We start from the raw sequence: 25,389 nt of genomic DNA, 5'->3' as shown, positions 1-25,389 counted from the left end.
AGCATAAATAAATAAAAATGCTGAGTAGAAGACTAAATAATTGCTTCCCTTTACGGTCTAACTGCCTACTCTTAAAGTTGTATCAAAATCATAAATAATGAAATCCGCACAGCATGAATGCATGCCGATTAGCTGCATTGGAAGTTTGAAATAGAATCCGAATTCTGCATGAAGACTTTCTGAAGTTGAGTTTTCAATATATTCTGTTCCACAGACCTTATGCTATATCGAAGATATCATAATCTCCCTCTTGTCAGCAAACAAAAACTGAAGAATTATTTCTGGTTTAAATCTCAGGTACTGAAATATTTTCAGCTTCCAGAGATGACCAGGATATCGTAAGGTACATTTGGAAATTTTTGTCTTGGGAGTAAGGGGCTTGTTTGGGGTCAGAAGAGAATGTATCTAGTCATTAATTTCAGATGTTTTGCGATTTGCTTCCTCTCATATATAGATAAAGTGCTTTCTCTTTGAAAAATATGAAACAAATTTTGACAGATTTTTTTAAAAAGAATGTTAAAAATCACCCTGCTATTGTACACGAAGTGAATCTGACAAAGAATCGTGTCTTGTATTAGCTGCTATTACTGTACTTATTACAGTCAAAATCATGATGACTATCTCTTCTAAACCTCGTACTTAATGGTGTATTTATTACTATATTCGGGACAACTTTATTCACAGAGGTAATCTGCTACATGGTTTGTTTGTTTGTTTGTTTCCAACAAGTGATCCCTTTGCCTCTGCTATTATCAGGAAATTTTACCCCTACCATCCTGAATTCCCCACCTCCCACCATGGCTAAATTATCTCCCGGAGAGCAGGATTCTGTCTGTCTTGTCCATGGCTATAGCCATGCAGAGCGTAGCAGGTGCTCAGTATGTATTCGAGAGGGTGTGGCATGACTGGATTGTTCAGTGTGCTCTGAAGGCAAAAGTGGAAGGGACCAGCAGAAGGAGAAATTCAGCAACGTAACAACTGTCACAAGAAAGCCTTGTCATCTCAGCCCAGCTTGGGAGACTCTCCTGCACACTGATCACATCTGTAACCTGAGACTCTGTCTCCTAACCTCCTAAAGAGCTTGCGGATGTAATCTGAACCCGCCCTTTTAAGTAGAGGCCAAGGAGAGACTGCAAGAGGCAGGTCACTCCAGGTGGGTAGGTGGAAGTTTTAATAAGCAAAGGAAACGTGTGGGGGGAGGGGGCTTGTCTTGGGCATGAATGGGTCCCTGTACCCATCTGCCACATGTTTAAAGTTTATAAAGAGGCCTTAACTGGGTTTGGTCACATTGTGCAGGTGTTTTCAACACCACACCCCTAGCTCGAGGCTGTGTCCTTGGAGCGGACTCTGGGAGCAGGAAAGGCAAGTGGAACCCACATTCTAAGGACAGGGTACGGGGCCGGGAGCTTTGGAGCACTGGCGTCCAGCTCATGGTTCAACAGGCAGTCACGTCTTTCAAGGTCCTCTCCCCGCATCCTACGAATGCTTGAGACAATCATGGCAGTTCAAAGTTCCCCGTTCCTGCAAGAGCAAAGGAAACGAAAAGGCGAGGAAATCAACATTTGAGTTAGGGCAGTTGGTGCAGCAGTTGAGAAATGCTGGAGCTGGGTGATCTGAGTTCAAATCCTTGGCCTGCCATTTGCTAGGTGTGTGATGTTGGGCAAACTGTTTAATTTTGATGTGTTCTTGTTTCATTGCTTATAAATGGGGCTTCCTACCTCACAGCATGTGGTGAGGGTAAATGAGTTAATACTTGGGAACTGACGTAGTCACTTCCATAGTTGGAAGCAGTCAGCAAGCAGGCCTGGAGAGTTAGGTGAGCAGAGACTGCCCAACTACTAACTGGCTATGGGTGCTGGTTGTAACATCTCGAGGTTTCTGTTGTCTCACCTGTAGAACGAGGGTGGAGGCTACGAGGAAGGGCTTCGGGATTTCAAATGCTGTAACGATGTATCCAGCCCTCCGTCTCTTCCCTTCTGAAATAGAAGGGTACAGGACATTTCAATGATCAAATTGAATAATGATTGCATGAGAAACATACAAATACAAAGCAAATGGAATGTCAGTTTTTAGTGTCAATATAGGCTCTACTCAGTACTGTATTCATTCACTCTGAAAACATTTTACTATTAATTTCCAAATTCGGTAAGTCCCAGTTGCTCTGAAGTTTAAGACTGAATGGTCATAAAAGAAAATAAGGCAACTACAAAATCATTTTAATGAAATGGTTTGTTCGCTGACCAGCAATTTCCTCTCCATCTTCTCTCTTTTCTTTGCCCATTTCTCCTCTCCAACTTTTCCTCCTGTTCTCATTCAAGGAATCCTGGATTCCTCAAACTAGAAGCATCTTTCTCATTCTTGATGTGTCCATAATTGGATACTTGGATACATTCCTACCTTTTTTTTTTAATTGGATTTTTAATTCTTTTCCTTTTATTCTAAAATATGCTTGGCCTGCTGATATATCTGCCTCACATGAGTCACTTTAGCCAAGGATGGGGATATTTAGTATATTGGTAAAATCAGGCATAAATCTAGATGTGAGTTCCATACAGAGCGCGTGGCCTGTGGGAGAAGTGTAACGTTAATCGGCTCCAGCCGAGAGATCGATCATGTGGGCTTCCCTGCTACTTATCACTTCAGTGAAATTATAGACCAAAAATGACAAGACTGGTATCTGTTTTAAAAATATATATACATATTTGCTTAAAAATAGTGGCCTCTGGGGCGCCTGGGTGGCACAGCGGTTAAAGCGTCTGCCTTCGGCTCAGGGCGTGATCCCGGCGTTCCGGGTTCGAGCCCCACGTCAGGCTCCTCCTCTATGAACCTGCTTCTTCCTCTCCCACTCCCCCTGCTTGTGTTCCCTCTCTCGCTGGCTGTCTCTATCTCTGTCAAATAAATAAATAAAAAATCTTAAAAAAAAATAGTGGCCTCTATAAAATATATGACCATAGCATTTTAGGACTGGAAAGGATCTTAGAGTGTATTTAGTCCAAATTTAGTAGTTTTAAAATAGTTGGATGATATGATGGCAAGGTCACTTCACCTCGGTGGTATTCGTTCCAAAATCCCACAACCACAGTGAAATCATGAGAAAAACACCAGAAAACCTAAATTGGGGGAACATTCTACAGGTTGCCTACTGGTGCTCCTTGCCAAACTTATGAGAAAGAAGGAAAGACTGAGACGCTGTCACAGACCAGAGGAGACCGGGAGGCACGTCGACTAGATACTTCATGGGCCTCTGGACTGGATCTTGGAGCAGAAGGAGGAGTTTAATGGAAAAAATGGTGAAATTCAAATAAACCTGAACTTTAATTAATAGTAATTCACCAATGCCAGTTTTTTTAGTTTGGAAAACTGTACTATGGTACAATAAAATGTTAACAATGGAGAAACTAGGTGGAGGGGTATACCAGAGTGGTCTGTACTGTTTTTGCAACTTTTCCGTAAGTCTAAAATTATTTCAAAATAAAAATGTATTAAAATACAGGTAGAAACTTCTAAAGTAGTTATGCTTTTTTGGTGGAACACTACTCTAGTGCTGGCTTACCATATATGGACTGGTTCAGAGGTTAGACAAACATATTGGTAAATCTATAACTCCTTTGAATGGGAAGTATGAGCATACCTAACTGCTCTATTTTTTTTAAAGAATTTATTACTTGCACATTTCCCTATGAATATTTGTTTAAATTATTCTAAGTAATATGTTGCAAATAGTGGTAGAATGAAATTATGTAAATAACTTTTTCAAATGAAATATAGACTGTTCCAAAAAGATCTGCTTAGAAAGATAAGCTGTTTCACTCTGAAACTGAAGACAGAATGAGAAGCCGATGAGGTAATTTGTCTGATCATTTCCTTTTCCAGTTACTCAAATGGTTTAAATATTAGCTCTGAAAAGATCTATGGGTCTTTATGAATTTCTTAGGACTTTGGTTGAATTGTTTCTTTTTTAACTGAAGATTGAGATCATAACTTTTATTAATATCAGATAAGAGCAGCATGCAAAAATATATTAGCTTGTTCGCTAACCATAAAGATAGTCATGCAATATTTAGGGTCATTTTTTATTTTTATTATTCCTCAGTTCGAATATATATAGTAGCAGCTAATAAATTAACTGACTTAAATTCACACTTGGCCTATTCATCCCAAAGAAAAAACTGGAATTTAGATCTAATAGGGTAGCTAGTTTTGCAGACAAATCTGCTTGATTTCCAAACAAATTATGAGGAGAAGAGGAACATTCCACTTATTCAGTTCGACCTCGTCTGTAGTCTCATTTGTAAAGCAGGGATGGTAGGATGGTAAGGAATGACCATCCTCTACACAGAGCTTTGGGCTGACCATGGAAAGATGGGGGAGTGTTATAAAGACACCATCTTGGATGGACTGAAGAATCTCCTGAGAGGTAATGTTTTTCTCCATTTAATGTCAATCCTATCCTGCAGAATATACGTCCGTCACCTTATTTCTGCCAGAATTTAAGCACTGGAGTCTGGAGAAGGAAGTCCATAGCTGACATGTACCAGGAACTGTGTTAATATCTTAAAAGAACCATCTTATGTAAATCCCTCATCACCCCGAATGTCCCTGAATGGTCCCCTCATCCTTTTTTGGTGTAAAGAAGTGTTTTTTTATTTTTTTTAAAAGATTTTAAATTTATTTGCGAGAGAGAGAGAGAGAGAGAGAGAGAGTCAAGCACGAGCTGGGGGGAGGAGCAGAGAGAGAGGGAGAAGCATACTCTCTGCTCAGCAGGGAGCCTGACACGGGGCTCTATCCCAAGACCCTGGGATCATGACCTGAGCCGAAGGCAGGTGACTAAAGGACTGAGCCACCCAGGCGCCCCTAAAGAAGTGGTGTTTAACCGTGGCTGAACCTTATCATCCCCTGGGGAGCCGTTGTAACTCTGGATCACTCAGGCCACACCCAAAGCAATTAATCAGAAACTCTGAGGGCGGGTCTCCACGCCCAGTATCTTTAAAGCCCCCCGGGTGATTACCATAAGCAGCCAAGGTTGACAAGGACTGTCCTCAGGGGTCTACTGGAATCCTGGCGGCAACCAGAGGCCATTGTGCGCATTAATTCTCTCAAGTGAGACTCCTCCTGTTTATACACGTGCCTGGAGTAGAGCAGGTGTCCTCCTTCCCTTTCCAAACCTTTCCCCCTTTCTTCTCTGTAAAAGCCTGTAGCTATGATTGTCAGGTCATCTGACCATCCAACCTACCCCCCCCCCTTGCTGCTGTCCCCTTCCACCTACCACCCCCTCCACACCACTGCCACTACCCCTTATTCTCTGAAGATTTTAGTTTTGGAGACTCTAAAGCCACGCTAGAATTTGTCTAGAAATATACCAAGTCGTTGTTAAATGAGAGTGTGTTGGGCATTTCATGTTCAACAAACATAACTCAAGCGTCTCAGCAGAAAACTGAAATAAAAGCTGTCGCGTTGTCATCTGTCCCTCCCAGACTGATGCAGAGTGGGGCCTGGGACATGTTTCTTCTCACGCCCCTTTCTCTGTTTCCGTCTCTGCTGTTTCTTCAACACAAAGGGCATACTTCCACCTCAGCTCCGTTGTGCTCCCTGGTCTTTTCTCCCTGGAAGGCTCTTTGCTCTGATCTTCACCTGCCCGGCCTCCCCACCTCCTTCAGGCCTTTGCGTTGATGCTGTATTCTCAGTGAGGTTTTCTTGATGACTTCATCAAAAATTGCTCACCCATATCTCCAGCCTTCCTCTGTCCCTCCCCTGCTGTACTCTTCTTTACAGCACTTATCCTTAGATGACATATTATACATTTCAATTATTTATTTGTTTCTTGTCTGCCTCCTGGGCAGGAATATTTGTGTTTTGTTTATGCTGTATCCACAGCGCCTACAATGCCTGGCACAAAGTGGGTACTCATAACTACTGAATTAATCCATTAACCCTAGGAGGTAGGTTCTATTTTTGTTCTGATCGCACAGATAAGGAAACTGACCCTGGAACCACAAAGTAACCTGCCTAGAAACATTGGCTGGTCCGTGGTAGCCGCAGGATCCAAGTTCAGTAGCAGAGACTGAGCAATCTCCCACCAATTACACTGCTTTTCTTTCATGTGTTAAGTGCAAGATTCGCCTGTTAACTTTGTAAATGAAGGCTGAGTTTCGAAGTAGGTAAGAAAATAAAGACTATTATATTGTAACGGTTGGTCAAACAGCTTGGTCTGTTTCGATGACCATTTGACCAACTATTACAATTTGATTTAGACGATGAGAATCTGAAAGAGATTTGAACAATTCAGCCTGAAGACTTCAGAGGTACACAAGGTACTGAAAGGGGAACATGCCAGATGTGCTTAAGGAACAGCAAAAACATAGTAGGGTAGGGCAGAAACGATACAGAGAAGCGATATATCTTCTGCACAAATCCAAGAGAACAGAGGACGGCTAGAGAAATTTTTATTTCAATTTTTACTGAGTTATTTATCATACTGAGAGTGAAGTCTTTATGATTCAGAAATAATATTGCTTTCTGATTGTACAAAAGAGGAAACTATAATTTTAGCTCACTAAAACTAAGAATAAATGCTTTGTAGGGTTTTTCTTTCTTTCTTTCTTTTTTTTTGAAAGAGCTTTAATAACATTTGGCATCATGATGGTAATTTTGGTAAATTAAAATATTAAATTCTAACCCAAACTGATGAGTTGATTCTATGTGTGATATATACACTAAACAGTTTACAAAACATCAGAAATAATGTAACAGAGAGTTTACAGACTTTACATAAAATAATGTCAATATGATAAATCACCAGTTTCCATATAGTAGCAGGAAAATGATCCTAAGTAGTTTGGGTCAGAGAAACAGGAATTGCACATGAGTAGAATTTGGTAGATATTTGTATTTAGTACTAATTATAGGAGATTTAACTCGAAATCCATTTGCAAATTAGAAAACTGTCATCCTTTTGAAGTGGAATGGTACAGGCTGGTGTGTCTTGTGTCCAGACACTGTCATGGAGTAGGAGAGGGATAATTGACAAGCATCAGCCCGTATGATAGAGGCAGATCTGTTCCATACATTGAAAGTGTTCACATTTTTATAAAAGCCCAGAGGAAGCCACTTTTGGCTTCAGTAACATGGTAGCTCAAAGAGAATGGAATATTTTGAATATTAATATAAGAATATGTGTTTCACTCTCGAGGATGAAATAGTCTTTAAGGACAAAAGTCAAATCTTCAAGTGCATCCTCCAGAAATAAAGAAAACTCTGGAGGGTAGATCAATGCTCTGGGGTAAATCAAGTTGCTGAGCTGTGAAACTGATACAAGATAGAAGAAGCAAGAAAGGAAACTAAAATTATTCTGAGGTTTTAGGAATGTAGGATTATAAGAAGATAGCAATATTCTTTGGTAATCGGGGAAAGCTACGGAAAGGAAGAGGAGTCTTGCTGGTGGTTTACTAAACCGAAAAGGATACAATACAAGCTCACAGAGATGTTGTAGCCAAACAAAAAATCACAGAATTTGAAAAAGGGCCAGTATTGGTGTCGAAGCATATAAAAAAGACTCAGGAAATAAATGACAAAAAGCAGCTCCTTGATAGCCAGATGTGACAGGACCGTCCTGGGTTGAATCCTGAACCAGTTAAAAAAAAAAAAAAAAAAAAAGCTATGCAATATAATGGGCATTATTGGGACAATTGGTGAAATTTGAATATGGACTGTAGATTATAGTATTGTAACAATTTATCATTGTACTGTGGTTATATAAGAGATCGTCCTTATTTTTAGGAACACACACTGAAATATTTAGGGAAAGGGGGCATGATATTCATAACTTACCCTTTAAAAATGGTTCAGGAAAAAAATGTGTGTTGTGTGTGTTGTGTACGTGTGTAGATAATGAAGAAGAGAGAGAAAGACAGCAAATGACTAAGCCAATAGGGCAAAATGTTAATAAATAGTAAATCTGGATAAAGGTAAAGTGCATATAGGAATTCTTTATTACTGTATTCTCTCAAAATAAGAAGTTACCAAAAAAAGAAAACTCAAAAAAAAATCTCATATCAAAAATAAAATAATATGGTTACATCACACTTGGATTATTAAATAACACTAGTTAAAAAAGGAAATAGTAAAGAAATCTAAGAAATATGTAGAACTGAACATAAGTAAAATTACATGGAAAACCACATTGAAAAGGAAAACCAGTCCTTGGGAGGAAACATAGCTATTTAAGGTAAGTGTATCGGAAACAAGCAAGCTTCTCACCAAACCAGCAGTGAGTTTACCATTTTTTTCCTTCTGGTCCTCTTACCACTTGGTTCTAGATGCAGATTCATTCATGCATGTGCCCCAAATTTCTGACCAAAGAATAGGAAAAGGGGACTCCAGGAAGGCAGAAAGTACCAAAAAGAACATAAAGAGGAAGGAGTCCAGAAAGCAACCCCATAAAATTGTTTACAAATCATAGGCTCACCTTGGAGCTGCACATGGCATGGATCTGATCCTAATCAGCAGATAAAAAACTTTGAGAACTGAACTATCTGATCATAGCCCACATCCTAGACTGGCCAATGCCTGGAAAACACTTGAGACAGGTCCAGATGGCACTCCAAATATACCCAACCACAGCCTGCAGAAAATGTGTTATAACTGGTGACCAGAACCTAACCTGATTGATTGTTTGTTAAAATTATCAACATTTTCCATAGGATTTAACAAAGTCCAGAGTCTTATAACATTTCAAATGCCCAATACACAATCCATAATTATCCAGTATACAAAGACCCTGGAAATCTCAACTCATTTGTGAAAAGACAATCAAAAGAAGACAACATTGTGTTCACAATTAATGTTGGGATTAAGCAACCAAAACTTAGAGACAGATTTTATTAAAATTCTCCGACAAGTAACTATAAATACTCTTAAAACAAATTAAAAAAATAGAAAGTCTCAGCAAAAAAAGTAAGAGATATAAAGAAAAACAAAATGGAAAATTTAGAACTGAAAAAATACGCCTCACATGAAAACACTTACCAGATGGACTAAGTAGCAGAATGGAGATGACAAAAGAACAAGTCAGTGAACTTGAAAATAAATCAATAGAAATTATTCAATCTGAATAACAGAGGAAAAAGATTTTTAAAAACAAAGTCTCATGATCCTATGAGAACTGAAAAAGAACACCAACATTCATGTCACTGGAATCTCAGAAGAGGAGAAAGAATGTGAAGCTGGAAAAAATGTGAAGATTAATGGCTGAAAACTACCTCCCAATTTTTTAGGTTTCTTTTTAATTCCGGTTAGTTAACATAGTGTTATATTAGTTGCAGGTGTACAATATAGTGTTTCAACACTTTCATACATCACCCAGTGCTCACCACAACAAGTGCACTCCTTAGTCCCCATCACCCATCCCCCCACCTCCCATCTGGTAACCATCAGTTTGTTCTCTATAATTAAAAGTCTGTTTGCCTCTCTCTCTTTTTTTTCACTCTGCTTATTTGTTTTGTTTCTTAATTTTGTTTCTTAAATTCCACATATGAGTAGAATCATGTGGTATTTGTCTTTCTCTGACTAACTTCTTTCACTTAGCATAATACCCTCTAGTTCCAGCCATGTTGTTGCAAATGGCAAGATTTTATTCTTTTTCTATGACTGAATGATATTCCATTATGTATGTACACCGCATCTTCTTTATCCATTCATCAGTTGATGGACAATTGGGCTGTTTCCATATGTTGGCTATTGTAAATAATACTGCTATGAACATAGGGGTGCATGTATCCCTTTCAATTAGTGTTTTTGTATTCTTTCGGTATATATGCAGTAGTGTGATTCTTGGATTGTAGGGTAGTTCTATTTTTAACTTTTGGAGGAACCTCCATTCTATTTTCCAGAACGGCTGCACCAGTTTGCATTCCCACCAAGAGGGCAAAAGTGTTCCTTTTCCTCCACATCCTTGACAACACTTGTTGTGTCTTGTGTTTTTGATTTTAGCCATTCTGACGGGTATGAGGCGATATCTCACTGTAGTTTTAATTTGCATTTCTCTGATAATAAGTGGTAATGAACATGTTTTCATGTGTCTGTTGACCATCTGGATGTCTTCTTTGGAGAAATGTCTGTTTATGTCTTCAGCCCATTTTTTAACTGGATTATCCATTTTTTGGATTTTGAGTTTTTAAGTTCTTTATACATTTTGGATACCAACCGTTTATCAGATATGTCATATGCAAATGTCTTCTCCCATTCTGTAGCTTGCCTTTTAGTTTTGTTGATTGTTTCCTTTGCTGTGCAGAAGCTTTTTGTTTTGATGTAGTCCCGGTAGTTTATTTTTACTTTAGTTTCCCTCGCCCCAGGAGACATATCTAGAAAAAAGTTGCTACTGCCGATGTCAAAGAGGTTACTGCCCCTTTGTGTTCTCTTCTAGGATTTTTATGGTTTCTGGTTTCACATTTAGATCTTTTATCCATTTTGAATTTATTTTTGTGTATGATGTAAGAAAGTGGTCTAGTTTCTTTCTTTTGCATGTTGCTGTCCAGTTTTCCGAACACAATTTGTTGAAGAGACTTCTCTATTCCCATTGGATATTCTTTCCTGCTTTATAGAAGATTAATTGACTAAATAGTTGTGGGTTTACTTCTGGGTTTTCTATTCAGTTCCACTGATCTGTGGATCTATTTTTGTATCAGTACCACATTGTTCTGATAACTACAGCTTTGTAATATAACTTGAAGTGTGGAACTGTGATGCCTCTAGCTTTGCTTTTCTTTTTCAAGATTGCCTTGACTATTCAGGGTCTTTGTGTTTCTGTACAAATTTTAGGATTGTTTGTTCTAGCTCTGTGAAAAATGTTGGTATTTTGATATGGATTGCATTAAATGTGTAGATTGCTTTGGGTCATTTAGACATTTTAACAATATTTGTTCTTCTAATTCATGGGCATGGCATGTCTTTCCATTTCTTCGTGTCACCTTCAATTTCTTTCATCAGTGTTTTATGGTGTTCAGAGTACAGATCTTTCACCTCTTTATGTTTTTTCTTTGGTATCTTATTATTTTTAGTGCAACTGTAAATGGGATTGTTTTCTTAATTCTCTTTCTCCTGCTTCATTCATTTGGTGTATAGAAATCAACAGATTTTTTATATTAATTTTGTATCCTGCAACTTCGCTGAATTCATTTATCAGTTCTAGCAGAAAACTACCCAAATTTGGAGAAAGATGAACCCACAGATCCAAGAAGCTCAACGAATGCCAAGTAGGATAAACTTAGTGAACTCCATACCCAGATATATCATAATCAAAACACTAAGAACTAAAACAAAGAAAAAAATCTTGAAAGGAGCCAGAGAAAACTAATTACCTATGCAGAGAAACTGTTTTGAAATAATATTTATAGAGAGTTGCCAAGATAGTACAGAGTGTTCCCATAAAGAGTTCACCCAGCTCCTTCTGATGTTAACCCAAGAAGATCATGAAGGAATCCTCTGGATGACCAGATTCCAGAGAAAGGAGGAGCAACAGGCCATCTTGGCATGGGGATCCAGGGTCTGGTGCTCAGGGCAGACCACACACCCCATGAGGTTCAATCCCACACAGGAAGGATCCCTGCATTTAGCCAACTCCATCCTTATGCAGGAATTCCTCCACAAGTATAAGACACACTTGTCCTGATGCTCCTTGCCCTGGTAGATGTTCAGGGCTTTCTCTTGATTTCGCTCCCCCATATCAAAGAGTTGCTGCTGACCCAGACTCTTCCTTCAGAGGTCAGATGTGACAGAAAAGTCCTAGGGGGCAGTTTCTGAGAAGAGAATACCCTGTTCTTTACTTCTTCTAGAAAGAGAGAACAAACCTCTCCTGACATTCACTCCACCAAGGGACTTCCCTGGTCTAGTACATTGAAAATTGGCAATAAGAAATGTCTACAGCAAGTGCTAGATTCAATCTTCTGTCCACAAAACCAGAAAATGGAAGTGAATCACATTCTAAGCCAACCCCACCTTTCAAAAAGCAGACTTCTGAAGATATAGAACTAAAACAAGGTGCTTTCCCCCCTTTCTACTAAAGTACCTTTGGTTTTTTTGCCTCCTGTTTTTTTTTTTTTTTTTTTTGCTATTAATTAAGAGACTAGTCAATGGCTTAAATGGAAGTTTGATATGATTATACTTCTTAGAATAATGTTCTATAATCATAGATTATTTGAATGTGATTCTTATAAATTAATTGCTTCCATTTTATTCTATTTGTAGGTAATGTAATTACAGTATTTTTATTCTTAGCAAGACCACTAAAATAATCCGGAAACACAGCAATAATATTTTTTTCCTTTCTTCTAAAATAAGTGAGCTTTTCCTTTTTTGTTCTACTGCTATTATTCAAGTGACTAGAGAATAGTTCCAATGAAACTTCATGGGAATATAATTCTTAGGATGTTTTACAAATGTGTATTCTATAAATGTGAATCTTATTAGCAATTTGTTCTCTTTTTATTTGGTTTTCAGATAGTGCATAGTATTTTCATTGTTAATTAGAAATTTTTTCCTACTGACCCAGAAACAGTACTCATACAGCAGCTCAAATGGAAGTTTGACTAGAATTATACTACTCATGATAGTGTTTAATAAATGTATTTTATTTAAAGTAAATTTCATGAGTAAATTGTTAACTTTTCTTCTATTTCTATATAGTAAGGACAGTATTTCACCTGATGGTGTCTAAAACATTCCCCCAACCTGAACTGTGACAAGAGTTTTACTTGAGTGGTCTCACCATTGGAGGTATTTGAAATTCAAAGTCCCTATCTGCGTTCCAACGGCTGAATTTATTCTCGTTGTGAGACTAATAGAATTACCTACGTAAATGTTAGTTTAAAAGAAAAACCCTCTGATGGCTGTCACTGTGCTTAGCATCAGAGCCAAAGCCCTCACCGCAGCTCCAAGGCCCTGAAGGTGCTGGGCCCTGCTGTTCCTGCCTCCCCTCGCCCTGCTCACGGGGCTCCAGTCACTCTGTCCTGCTGCAGAGCCTCAAGCCCACCAAGTTCCTTCCACCTTTTCGTTCATACTGTTCTCCCTGTGCCTGAAATGCTATCTCGCCTCTTTTCCTATCTCTCCCTCATCCTTCATATCTTAAATGTATGTCTTTGGAGACACTTGCATCGATTTCTCAATCAAAATTAGTTCCTCTTTTCCATCACATCTTATATTTCTTAACTTTGTATTAAAATGTATTACAATGTGCACTAGTATAATGATTCCTGTGATTATTTGTTGCCTGTGTGTGTTCACACCTCTGTGTTTTTAGGGATTGGATGTATTTCTTGTTCATTTAACGTATCCAATGTTTTCAGAGCAGTGAGGGGAGGTGGCTTATTGGCCTTTGGTGGGACATTTTTCCTTATGCGGCCTATCAGGTCTTGCTGTGATAACAAACCACAAAACACAACTTCCCGGGGATTTATAAAAGCAAGCATTTATTTCTCACTTGCAGACCTGTGGATGAGCTGTTGCTCGTCTAAGCTAGCCTGGGCTCAGGTTTTGGGTCAGCTTCATTCTCTCAGACCTGCTTGTCATCGAAGAGTCAGCAGCAATGTGGGTATGGTCCTCTCAGTGTGGACCACACAAGCACGGGAGGGAGAGCAGCACACAGGCTGCTTCTCCAAGACTCTACTCCAAGCCTCTACTCCAAACTTGCCCATCCTCTTGTCTGCCCACATTCCATGGGTCAAAACCAGTCAGAGAGCCTAGTCAGTGTGATAAAGAAATCAACCCCACCCATCTATGAGAACCCCAAGTGACTTATTTCCAAATGTGGCTGGGAGCTGCTCCATAACCACCCTGAGCCCTGGTGCTCCAGATTCCATACCACAGACCCCATACATCAGGCCTCACAGTCCTCGGAAGCAGGTTCTACTCAGGAGGCATCTGTAGACATCCCAGGTGAGAAATTAGGTGCTCCCAGCAGAGTAACTGGACAGAGAAATCCAGAGTGACAGCATTCCTAGTAGGAAAGAGAGAAGATTTCCTTCAAGAGCCTCAGGTCTGTGCATACCAGGAAGGCTCTGACCCCCAGCCCCCCAGTTAATCCCACAATGTGGCCATATAACTCTCCTTGGTATCAAGTTCTAGGTTGTCACTTATCTGTCATCAGTATTTACCGAGGACCTAATGGGTACTGCCCAGTGCTGAGTTAAGGCTGGTGACCAGGCAAAGTCTGGGTCAGGCCCTTCCTGTATGGTTTCCCATCTCCTCCCTCCTCCTTCCCACGGAGAGCTGCCCCTTTAATTTAGACTCATCCCCATGATCCTTAAAAAACACATGAGGAAAGAAGGTTAGTTGACGCAAAAGCCAAGATGTCAGGAATGGGTCATTTGGGAAATGCAATCTAGTGTTTGAGAACTCTTCTGAACTATTTTAACTTCATCAGATTAGTCAAATCTTGGCAAGAGTTTACCCAGCCATATGTAAAAAGACTCTCTTCACATAGCAGGTAGATAATAAATATAGGTAGAATGAGTGTATAAACCTATGCAATTATGCGGTATGGAAGAAGGGGGAACAGCACCAGACAATGAACCATAAACTAAGTGCTAGCCCTGTCCACACACAGATAAATGCAGTGACAGCTTTACTGCTTGATAGCATAACCCTCTGATATAGTACTATTATTATCCCCTTTAAATACAAAACAGGATTGAAATGTAATCTTAAAAGCTGTGTAAACAAGAATCAACAAGCCCAGCCACGGCCTTAGAGGGAATGAGGCTACATAGGTATCAAGTATGAGCATGAACTTTGGCCATTCCAGTCCTGCCCCTGCCACTTAAACCCACCATCTATGGAGAGTGGGCAGGTCATTTAACATCACAGAGCTAATATTTGAGCTAAGCACTTACCCTAGCATTATTTCATTTAATCTGCACAACTGCTCTATTAGGTGCTTCCAGTTTCTCCATTTTAGAGTATAAGAAGCTGAGGTTTAGAGAAGCAAAACAATGTATCTATTATTTCAACTGACGTCTGACCCTAGAACTGGTCTATTCTGTTTCATTCAGTAGACCTACTAAACGGCATGCTTTTGTGAACATCAAAAAGGATGTGTATACAAGTACCATTCAAAACACTGAAACTAATGTCAAAATTAATATTATACAATCAACCATACAGAATTTTTTTAGAATACAGCCCATAATATCATTTCTTAAATCTTTACTATGTACTCATCACACAAGCCCAAGAGAAAAGTCCTACTCTAATTTTTACATTAAATTACGCGTGTTTTCGTGAAACGCTGTTAAAGCAGCATAAGGAACTTTAAGGAGATGCAGTAGTGCCCTCCATCCATGTTTAGTTGGTCCCCCTGCCTGCCACAAGCCCAGCCACGCCATCACAGGGAACGCGACATGCTTTGAACACCCACGGAACCATTACTTTTGCTGAACAGGAATGTAGGAACAGTGCCGTTATCAGAGTTCTTCGAGGGAGAGCTACAAATGAAATCATGTCCAATCTCACTACTGCCACAGATGAGCTAGGGTAGGGCCTCCAGTCTCCGTGACTTTCCCTTGAGAGTGTCCAAGTAAATGCACGGGCGCAGGTTTGGCTAGATCCAGAGCTTTAGGGGGTGTTCCCTTTCTTCTGGGTGAGTGGGGTCACCCCACATTCCAAATGAAACAAGTCACTTTTTTCATTTGCTCTGCAAACGTTTATTGACGGCCTACCATTCTCCCAATATACATAATACAGCAGCACCACCAGCCAAGACCCAACGCCCGCTACGTGTGTCCCAGGGGCTGCCCGTGTGCGCGAAGGGCGAGGGTGCCTGGAACCCCCTCCCCGTAGCCGTGGGCGAGCCCCGCTGCCGCAGCGCCCGGCTTGCGCGCGCCCGAGGGCGGCACTGCCCCACGAACATGCACACGCATGAGAGCGCCGCGCTCCCGCGCCCCGGCGCTGCGCCGGCGGCGGGCGCGGGCGGGAGCCCAGGAGTCTGAGCGGAAGGCGGGAGCATCAGACAGGGCGGGTGCCCGCGAGCGGCGCTCGTGCTTACGCTCCTCTACTCACGAAGCCCCGCCCCCGCCCCGCCCACCTCTTCTCCCGCGCGCGGGCTCCGCGCGCCCCAAGCCGCGCGCGTGCGCGCGCGTGCGCAGGCCAGAGCCCTCCGGGGGCGGCCCCGTAGACTCCATAGAAAGCGTCGCAAGGTCCCGGATTAACCCTTTCCTCGCTCGCCCATTTAGAGGCCCGGTCAGGTTCCGTGCCTGCGCAAGCCGGCGGCGCGCCTTCCCCCCAGCCCGCACCGCGCATGCACGGGAAGGGGGGGTGCCGGTGGGGGTGTTCACGGCCGGCTAGACATTCTGTGCTCGTGCAGGAGGAGGGCTGCTACCATCAGGGACGTGCACGATTCCCTCCCACCCCGCCCCCTCCCCAAACTCCAAAAAAAAAAAAAAATTCCAAAATACACTGCCACCCACCGTGCCCCCGCGCCCCGCGTCCAACCCGTCCCCGGCCTGCTTGCAGTGAGCGCGGGGAGCCCACGGCGAGTGTCTGTGGCTGTGCCAGGCTGCAGGTAAGCGCGGGCCGGGGGTGCGGAAGGGGCCCGGGCCATCCGCGAGGCGGGCGCGGGGGCGCGGGGGCGGCCGGCCGCCGGCGCGGCGGGGCGGCCCGGAAGAAGCGCGTTCTCGCCGAGCTCTGGGGCACCAGCCAGTTCCAGGATGGGCGGGCAACCGGCCGCGGTGCGGTGCGAACGGGGCCGGGCATGGGCCGGGGCCGGGCGTGGGGACGGGGTGCCCTGGGGGCCGCGCAGGCCGGCGAGCGGGCTCCGGCAGCGGCCGGGCAGCGGCGGCGGCCCCGCGCGCGCGCTCACCGAGCCTCGGCGGCGGAGTTCATGGCCGCCCCCGCTCGCACCGCCGCAGTGCACCGCGGTGGGAATGGTGGGGAGCGCGCCCGGCTCCGAGCCCGGGCGCCACGCGCCGCCCAGCCCGCCCGAGGAGGGGCCGGGACCCCGCGCTCGACACTCCCGGGTGCGCCCGCGGAGCTCGGAAGCCCGCGCGCCGCCCCGCCCCGGCCGCGGGAGGCAGGGGGCCGCTTTGAACCGGCCGGGGAGTGCGCGGGGCGCGAGCTCCGGGCTCGCGGGGCGCGGCGCGGGGCTGCGGAGCCCGGTCGCATGCCCGCTCCCGCTCGCCGCCGTCGCCGCCGCGGGCCATCCCGCTTGGGTTCGGAGCCGCGGCCCCCAGCCTGCGCTGGACTCCGTTTATGAAAGGGAAGGTGGCCCTTTCACCTCCCGGCTCCGAGGCTGGGAGCTTTTGTTTAGGAAGGGATGCAAACGGCCTCATCCGTCCCCCCACCTCCCGGGCCGAAAGAAATGAGAGCGAGGCGTGAGAGGCTTTCAAGTTCTCTTGGGTCTTGCGCTTCGTTCCCTGCTTCCTCCCCATCCCGAAGTTGCGAGCTTTCAACCGGGAAGTCGTGCCGCCGCCATTGTCGCGGCTGCTCCGGGGTAGGGGAGGCGGCTGCCGCTGCTTATGTAAGTTTGACTTTGCCGGAGCCCCCGCTCCCTGCTCTGTAACAGCGGCCCAGCGCGCCCGCGGTTTGGAGAACCACAATAAAGGGGCAGCTTTGTCATGGAGGTGTAGTTGGGGCTACATCTTTTCCTCCGCCTACACAGATACTGGCAAGGGCTATAGCTTCCAGTTTAACTCACTTGAACTTAATAACTGGAACATCTCAGTAGAAAGAAATGGTCCTCGGCGATCTTGAGAGTGGGGGCCAAGTATCACACTGGTCCAAAAAATAAAACAACACAGCCAAAAACCACAGAGTGGTATGTTGTCATGGGTACTGCAGAGCCACTCCTCTCCCTAGTCCCATGCACTTTTATCCCACAAGCCCTAGGGAGAGTTACAATAGGGGGCAGTGATTAGGTAGGAAGGTTTTGCGTGGCTCCCGTCCCTTGGAGATGACTGCAGGCCGAGGCGCATCTAGGGGACAGGTAGAGAGTCCTTAGAAGTAGTGTTGTCCAGCTCTCCCACTGTGCAGATGAGAAACCCCTGCTACCGTAGGCGTCTTATTGGTGTGTGTCTTTCCGTAGAGGGAACTTCTGAGAATTTTCACACTGTTGGTCTCGGAGTTCAGGTCTTGCACCACAGTTTTTGTGTAAGAATATTGCAGCTCAGTCTCCTGGTCCCACCACACCAAAGTTTGTGTGGTCACTGTTCAGTGGAGGAAACATGTTTTTTCAGGATATTGGTCTGCAGGATGGAGTCCCTCTGGTGAGAGTTGAAAGTCCCCACAAAGCGAGAATTTTTTGAGCCTCCCTGTGGGGATGGAGGTGAAAACACCTGGATTTCTCAGATAAAACCATAAAGACTAGTGTAGCCTATGTGATATGTGCTATGCACACAGAAGCACAAAAAGAAGAAGGTGGCTACTGTTCCTTCTCCAGTGTTAACTGTTGGGGATGTACACTTGTATAACTTGATTTAAAAATGTACACGCTATATGTTTATATGAGCCTAGAGAGAAATGTGGAGGGCTGCATACCCAGCGGGAGATGGTGGGGGTAGGGGAGACTTACTGGCTTTTCCTGTATCTCTGTAGCTATCAATATTTGTGCAAATATGGGCATGGCCTTTGTCAGTGAGAACGTCCTTAGTGGTTCTCCAACCCATCCCTCCAGTCCTGGTGTACAGCCCCTGCGTGCCCCAGGTGCCACAGCCTTTATCTGTTCTCATTCATATCTGTTCAGAGCTGGACCTGATGCTGCCAGTCACCCTCCTCTCTGTTCCCAACCTGAAAATGGGTACATGTGCCAGTGGCAGGACAAGAAAGGAAAGTTTTATTTTTTAAAATCAATTCTTGAAAACATTCTTGTTTAGACTTTGGGACAGAGGAAGATTCTACCTTATTCTTGTTTGTCCTTTTCTCTTGTAGGACTGGCGTGCCCCTGATCAGAGTTATTCTGATCTGAAGAATTTGGTGTTTAAAGCATTAAGATAATAGCCTGAGTTGTTCATGGTAACTATAACTTTGGGTATTAAATCTTGTAAATATATATATATATATGCCTTAGCACTTCTGTTTCTCTGGTGGCAATGCTTTGTAAAATAAAAGGAAAACAATGTTTCAAAAAGAAAATACACAGAATAAATTATTTTGAGAAGGTAATTCTTAAACACAGTCTTTTGTGCCAGAAGTCTTTCGTGCCAGTTCAGAATTTCTTTTGCTTATAAAATACTCACAGCACTTGTCAAGTACATCCGGTCTTGATGACACTTTCATCTGGATGGCAGATAGATTAGCATCCAGATGGAATGAAGACACTTATCGCTGTCTTCCTAAATGCCATCCTAGGGTCATAATAAACCTTAACCTGCATTCAGAAGTGGCCCAAAGCTGGTGAGGAAAAAAGCAGAAGACAACTCTAAGTGGAATATTTTGGCAGTGATCTCCTTTTTTGGTTCTGCAACAGTGATTTGTCTCTTCTGTCAAGGAAGTAGAACACTGAGCACTATTATTAGTTATTTCACTGAAACTCCTCTTCTGTACGTGGAATTAAAGTAGACACGACAGGAGCAGCGCCTCCTTGCCTTGGACCTCTTTCTTAAGCCTTGAAGTTATTTGTTGTTATTACCTCTAGTTGTCAGGAAACACAGGTTTTAGAGGTAGGTTGCCTGGATTTGAGTCCCGGCTCTCCAGTAAATGACTAGACTATTGGGCAGGTTCCTAAACTCGTCTAAAAAGGGGGGCTAGGAATGCCTATTTTAAGGTTGTTTGATCAGGACATTTGTGAAGACACGCAGAGTACATGGAACAGTGCCTGGCATGTATTATGTGCCCAGTAAAAGTCGCTGTTATTGCGATAAGCCAGTACTTTTAAAACTGGAGATAAGTAGATACAACAACATGGAAGTCCCTAAGCTGGGATCAGTGTTCTATACTCCTCTTCTAAAACCACCTGTAACATAGATTTTCTGAAATTGTTAGGTACTAAAAATTGATCAGGAAATGAAAGTCCGGCTGTGTTTTGTGTATTGGAAAAGTACTGTTCATAATTATCAAACTCTCTTTTTGAAAATTTTCTTGTAGGAGTTTTTCATCAGTATGTCTGAAACCATTAAATATAATGACGATGATCATAAAACTCTGTTTCTGAAAACACTAAATGAACAACGCCTGGAAGGAGAATTCTGTGATATTGCCATTGTGGTTGAAGATGTGAAATTCAGAGCACACAGGTGTGTTCTTGCCGCCTGCAGCACTTACTTTAAAAAGCTTTTCAAGAAGCTTGAGGTTGATAGCTCTTCAGTAATAGAAATAGATTTTCTTCGTTCTGATATATTTGAAGAGGTCCTGAACTACATGTACACAGCAAAGATTTCTGTGAAAAAAGAAGATGTTAACTTAATGATGTCATCAGGTCAGATTCTCGGTATCCGATTTTTAGATAAACTCTGTTCTCAGAAGCGTGATGTATCTAGTCCCGACGAAAATAACGGCCAATCGAAAAGTAAGTATTGCCTCAAGATAAATCGCCCCATTGGAGATGCTGCTGACACTCAGGATGATGATGTGGAAGAAATTGGAGACCAGGATGACAGTCCCTCTGATGACACAGTAGAAGGTACCCCCCCGAGTCAGGAGGACGGCAAGTCGCCCACGACGACGCTCAGGGTTCAGGAAGCAATCCTGAAGGAGCTGGGGAGCGAGGAAGTTCGGAAAGTAAATTGTTACGGCCAGGAAGTAGAATCCATGGAGACCCCAGAATCGAAAGATTTGGGGTCCCAGACCCCTCAAGCCTTAACATTCAATGATGGAATGAGCGAAGTGAAGGACGAACAGACACCAGGCTGGACAACAGCGGCCAGCGACATGAAGTTCGAGTACTTGCTTTATGGCCACCATCGGGAGCAGATTGCCTGCCAGGCGTGCGGGAAGACATTCTCCGACGAAGGCAGGTTGAGGAAGCACGAAAAACTCCACACGGCAGACAGGCCGTTTGTTTGTGAAATGTGTACGAAAGGTTTTACCACACAGGCCCACCTGAAAGAACACCTAAAAATCCACACAGGGTATAAGCCGTACAGTTGTGAGGTGTGTGGGAAATCCTTTATCCGCGCCCCGGACTTGAAGAAGCACGAGCGAGTGCACAGTAATGAGAGACCGTTTGCGTGCCACATGTGTGACAAAGCCTTCAAACACAAGTCCCACCTCAAAGATCATGAACGAAGACACAGAGGGGAAAAGCCTTTTGTCTGTGGCTCTTGCACCAAGGCGTTTGCCAAGGCGTCTGACCTGAAAAGGCACGAGAACAATATGCACAGTGAGAGGAAGCAGGTTACCCCCAGTGCCATCCAGAGCGAGACAGAACAGTTGCAGGCCGCAGCCATGGCCGCCGAAGCCGAGCAGCAGTTGGAAACGATCGCCTGCAGCTAGAGGTGCTGGGCCACGACCACTTTGCCTGAGCCCCAGAGACTGAGACTGCATTGTTCGAACACATGGACGCCAGTCACTGTATTTTTGTGGAAACTTACGGAGCATTGTACTCACTGGACTTAAGGCAGTGCTTGGTTAGGTATTTTGAAAACTTTGCAAGGAAGTAGTGTTCCTTGGTTCTGACCAAACGGTCTCACTGTCCTGTCTGGTGTCTAGTAGTAATGTTGCCAGTAAGCCCTCACCCCCCCCCCTCTTTTTTATGATTTTAATTTGAGAACTCCTGTGTCCAGTCAGAAGTGAGAGACTTCTATTCCATTTTTTTAATTCCTCTCTACACTTGCTGACTGGCAAGTGTACTGCACAGAGTGATAATTGAGTAATTTGATTTCCTAATCATCACGATTATATGGGACTTATGGTCAAAACAGCATTTTTAATAACTTAATAAAAGTACTTCATGTAGATGCAGAAAATACTGGTGGGTGGTTGACCAAGAGCACTGCGCACATGTGAAAACAAGTTCCAGCATTGCAGAACGGTATTAGATTTATATTTGCTTTGTTAATTTTCTATCACTGTTTTTCACTGTTTTTGTGGACAAATAATGGTTGCTTTGCTAAAGTGTTTCTTCATTTTGATTGCCCACACCTACCCCAAAAGATGTAGTCACAAGTCCTGAACAAAGGCTGAGCAAACCCACAGGGATGCCGGTGGTCTGAGGGCTGAGTTCTTTTTGTTCCTCTTTTTTTGGGGCATTGCCACTCTGCAGCAGATGGGGTTTGTGGGGTAGACCAGTTGTTAGAGGGACAGCAGAGGGGAGATAGGATCCTGGCTCTCAGGGACGAGGTTTTCACGTTTGCAACGATTCCAAGATTTTCTAGATCAAAATAATTCTTAATTGATTTTGAAGTTGGATTTTTATTTAGGATCAAACTTAGGACAAGAACAGGTGTGCTTCTTCAGATACATTCGTGTCACTTAAGAGAGTGTCATCAAGCTTTTGAGCTCTCTGCAGCACGTGATTTATCCATAGAGGAGATGTAATATCGTTACTTAAATTAATAAATTGAAAATCTTTCTAAGTGTGTAAATAGTGTAGAAGTGTGGGTCTTATGTATCTCAAGTAAAAGTAGACAGCTGCACTTTTTTTTTTTTTTTGCACATTGGATTAAAATAACTTCCATGAGCAGCAAACATCAGTCTGTTTTTAACCAATATTAAAGATGGTAAGACCAAATGTTTATTTTTTTGAAGTATATTTCATCATTGGTGGTTACAGTTTTAAGTAGAATTCGATTGCCATTTCATAGCCATAAACAGAATTATAAACACTGTTCCAATTTTGGCGTATGACAAGTTTTTAACCATTTCTTTAGGAATATATTGAAATATCAAAATAGTTTGAATTACTTTCTGTAACAAAGTATTAGTCGATTATTTTAGAATGTACAATTTTAGAAAAATGTCATTTTTAAAAAAATTTTATTTTTGATTTCTAGAATTTTTTTTCAAGTTACATTAAAATAATTTCATTTCATAGCTCGTTGCATTAACACCTGTAATTACTATTGTGGGAGAAATTTTATTTTTTAAACTGATGTATATGTTATGCCCAAGATTGTAGGATGAAGATGCTACCTTTTAAAGAGTCTTATTTATTGGTAAAATGTTTAGTTTAAAATTAATTTAATTTCCTTTCTTAAAAGTTGTTTATTCTGTCCTAAAAGTAGTCCTGTCACTGTGTTTATATGCTATTAGTGGAAGGGGAACTGATTGGCGTTCCTTGGCTGTTTCAACCAAAGCAAAGGAAAAATGATTTCACATCTTGTTGATAGCTACTTCAACAAACCATTTTTTGGGACTTCAGTTTTGTATATAAAAGAAAATATACTTCTATCATTCCTGTTTTCATTTTTTCATAGTAACCTCTCACATACCCAGGTTTCTACCAAAGCACATTTTCTATGCTCTCTCCATCATGGTTCTACGGTGTTGCAAGTTAGACCTGTGGTACGGACCCTCATGGAAACCACATAGTCACGGTGGCACCCCCAAAAAAGAAAGCTTCATTGTCAGCACTTGATTTGTATTGTGTAAATATCAATCATCTGTCCTGTTTTGCATGAGAAACGTATTTGTGGTTTACCGTGTCTAACACCAGGACTGGGTTTGTGTGTGTGTTAGTGTGCATGTTTTCTTTGGTTTTTTGGTGGCAGCAAAGTCATGACGTGGTAGTTTTCCTGGCTTCTGATCTTTCAGACAGCGTCTCTCCACCCAGCTAGTGCGAATGGTCCCCTGGATGGTGAAGCCACCATGTGAGACCTCCAGTCATAGGAAGTTAATTCTGAAATATGCTTACACCGAATCTGTAGTGTAATAGGAGAGGAAATTAGAAATCTCAGCATTACTACCTTTTCATTATTTAAAAATCACCTACTTTTTTCCTCTTTGTACAAAGAGAACGTCTACAGACTTGATTTTAACTTTTTTCTAAGTTGCAGTGTATTGGCAATGATTGAAGAAGAGAATTTTAGGAAGCCTTAATTTTCGGTAATTGCCTGTTCATTAACTTGATCATGAATTTGGAACTGTTGGCAGTCTCAGAAGTCACCATCAGGTGATCTGGATGCTAACAAATTCCTACTCTTTTGTTGAAAAAAAAAATTGAGGTGAAGGAGAATGGTGCAAATGTATGCCGTCTCCAATTTACTGGATTGTGTTGTGGAAGGTTATAACTCGGTCACTGGGAACCTGGAATTCATTTTCCTGAGTAATGCTGTTAGTGGTGATTAGTTCCCAGAGCAGATGAAAGCCTTCCCTGTAAGTGTGATAGAATGGTATACTAACAGTTCTAGTCTCACGGTCTAAGTCCTGGGAATGAAGGAGTTGAGGCTTCCAGGGCAGCAATTGGAGAATTCTCGCTTTCCTTTCTGTCATTTACCTTTAACATCTGCTTCGTTTTCTGCACTGCCCCAAACCCTCTACCTCCTCCCCATCCCTAGGAATGGGAGACAAGACATTAGGCTGGAGACGAGGTGACCACTGACAACCGTCAACAGAGGTGAGGGACTAAATTCATTCTGCTTCTTTCTTGTACTTAAATCAAGGAGCACCTTAGTGATAGGCAGCTCCCTACCTGCCTGATGATACACTGCCATTTATTTTGAGACAACCCTAACTGCTCATTATTTCTAGAATTTTGTCTCTGTTTTAGCATACCCCCTTGTAACTGAGAACTTCCTCTTGGAACTATTCAAAATAAGTTTAACTTAATCTATTAGACAACACTTGAAATGTGTTAAGGTAGTGTATCATTTTTTGAACATATGTTGAACATTGTGTGTGAGGTCTGGGCTGGATCCTGGAGATACAAAGGTAGAAGAGATTTGGCTGCACCCAGCAAGAGTGTGCTTCCTTTCCGGGTCTTATGTGTTCTTTTTCAAAATGAGGACGCCATTTGCCTGTCACCTCTTATCCATGATTCCTTAAGGGTCACCATACTAATTTTTTCTCAAGGATGGTAGACATAATTTATCTGGGCTGACAGCTTTCAGCAGTTGTGTGTTTTCATAAACTCTTCAAGAGATATTCACCATTACCAATATTTATGCAAAAATTTTCAGCGTAATAAGGAAATGTGGTTTAGCGGAAAGACTTCTGGAAGCAAACTTGAATTGGATGGATTCTGGCTCTGCTTAGCAATTACCATGTACATTTAGGGACGTTCTTAATTGCTCTGAGCTTTAGTTTAGTTTTGCCATTTCTAAAATCATGATGGGGATTTCTACTTCATGGGCTGCTGTGAAGATCAAATGCGATAACCAGTATGGAATATTTAGCCCAGCACCTACCACTTTTTAGGTACACCATAAATGTTCCCTTCTTCCCAAAACACATTCTCACTAAAGAAGTAGAAGCGAAAGTTCTCTTTTGACATCTGTCAGGTCTGTACTCCTTAGCCCCAAGCTGTAGACCTGA

The 25,389-nt window shown here is 42.6% G+C and overlaps 1 protein-coding gene and 1 long non-coding RNA gene across 7 annotated transcripts; one reads left to right on the top strand and one right to left on the bottom strand.

Moving 5' to 3' along the window:
• Window positions 1–1,148: 1,148 nt before the first annotated feature.
• Window positions 1,149–18,004, bottom strand: LOC103662558. 5 transcript variants are annotated; one of them, XR_568471.2, is made up of 4 exons: window positions 17,681–18,004; window positions 13,853–13,987; window positions 1,891–1,976; window positions 1,149–1,521 (listed from the first exon to the last, which is right to left on the bottom strand). It is a non-coding gene; the product is annotated as an uncharacterized LOC103662558 (long non-coding RNA). The 5 variants fall into 5 exon arrangements; XR_568474.2 differs by having other exon boundaries at window positions 13,879–13,987; window positions 17,681–18,003; XR_005835427.1 differs by lacking the exon at window positions 13,853–13,987 and having other exon boundaries at window positions 17,681–17,990.
• Window positions 16,102–23,310, top strand: ZBTB14 (zinc finger and BTB domain containing 14). Of its 2 annotated transcripts, none has more exons than XM_040632695.1 (3): window positions 16,102–16,549; window positions 18,910–18,993; window positions 20,065–23,310. In XM_040632695.1, the coding sequence occupies exons 2-3, from the start codon at window positions 18,991–18,993 to the stop codon at window positions 21,409–21,411; spliced, it is 1,350 nt and encodes a 449-aa protein (XP_040488629.1). In that variant the 5' UTR covers window positions 16,102–16,549; window positions 18,910–18,990; the 3' UTR covers window positions 21,412–23,310. The 2 variants fall into 2 exon arrangements, with proteins under 2 accessions (XP_040488629.1, XP_040488630.1); XM_040632696.1 differs by having other exon boundaries at window positions 16,462–16,549; window positions 18,725–18,993.
• Window positions 23,311–25,389: the final 2,079 nt, after the last annotated feature.

The sequence above is a fragment of the Ursus maritimus genome, unplaced genomic scaffold (genome assembly GCF_017311325.1).
Source record: "Ursus maritimus isolate PB19 unplaced genomic scaffold, ASM1731132v1 scaffold_18, whole genome shotgun sequence".
NCBI lineage: Eukaryota > Metazoa > Chordata > Mammalia > Carnivora > Ursidae > Ursus > Ursus maritimus.
This window is presented reverse-complemented; position numbering and strand designations above follow the sequence as displayed.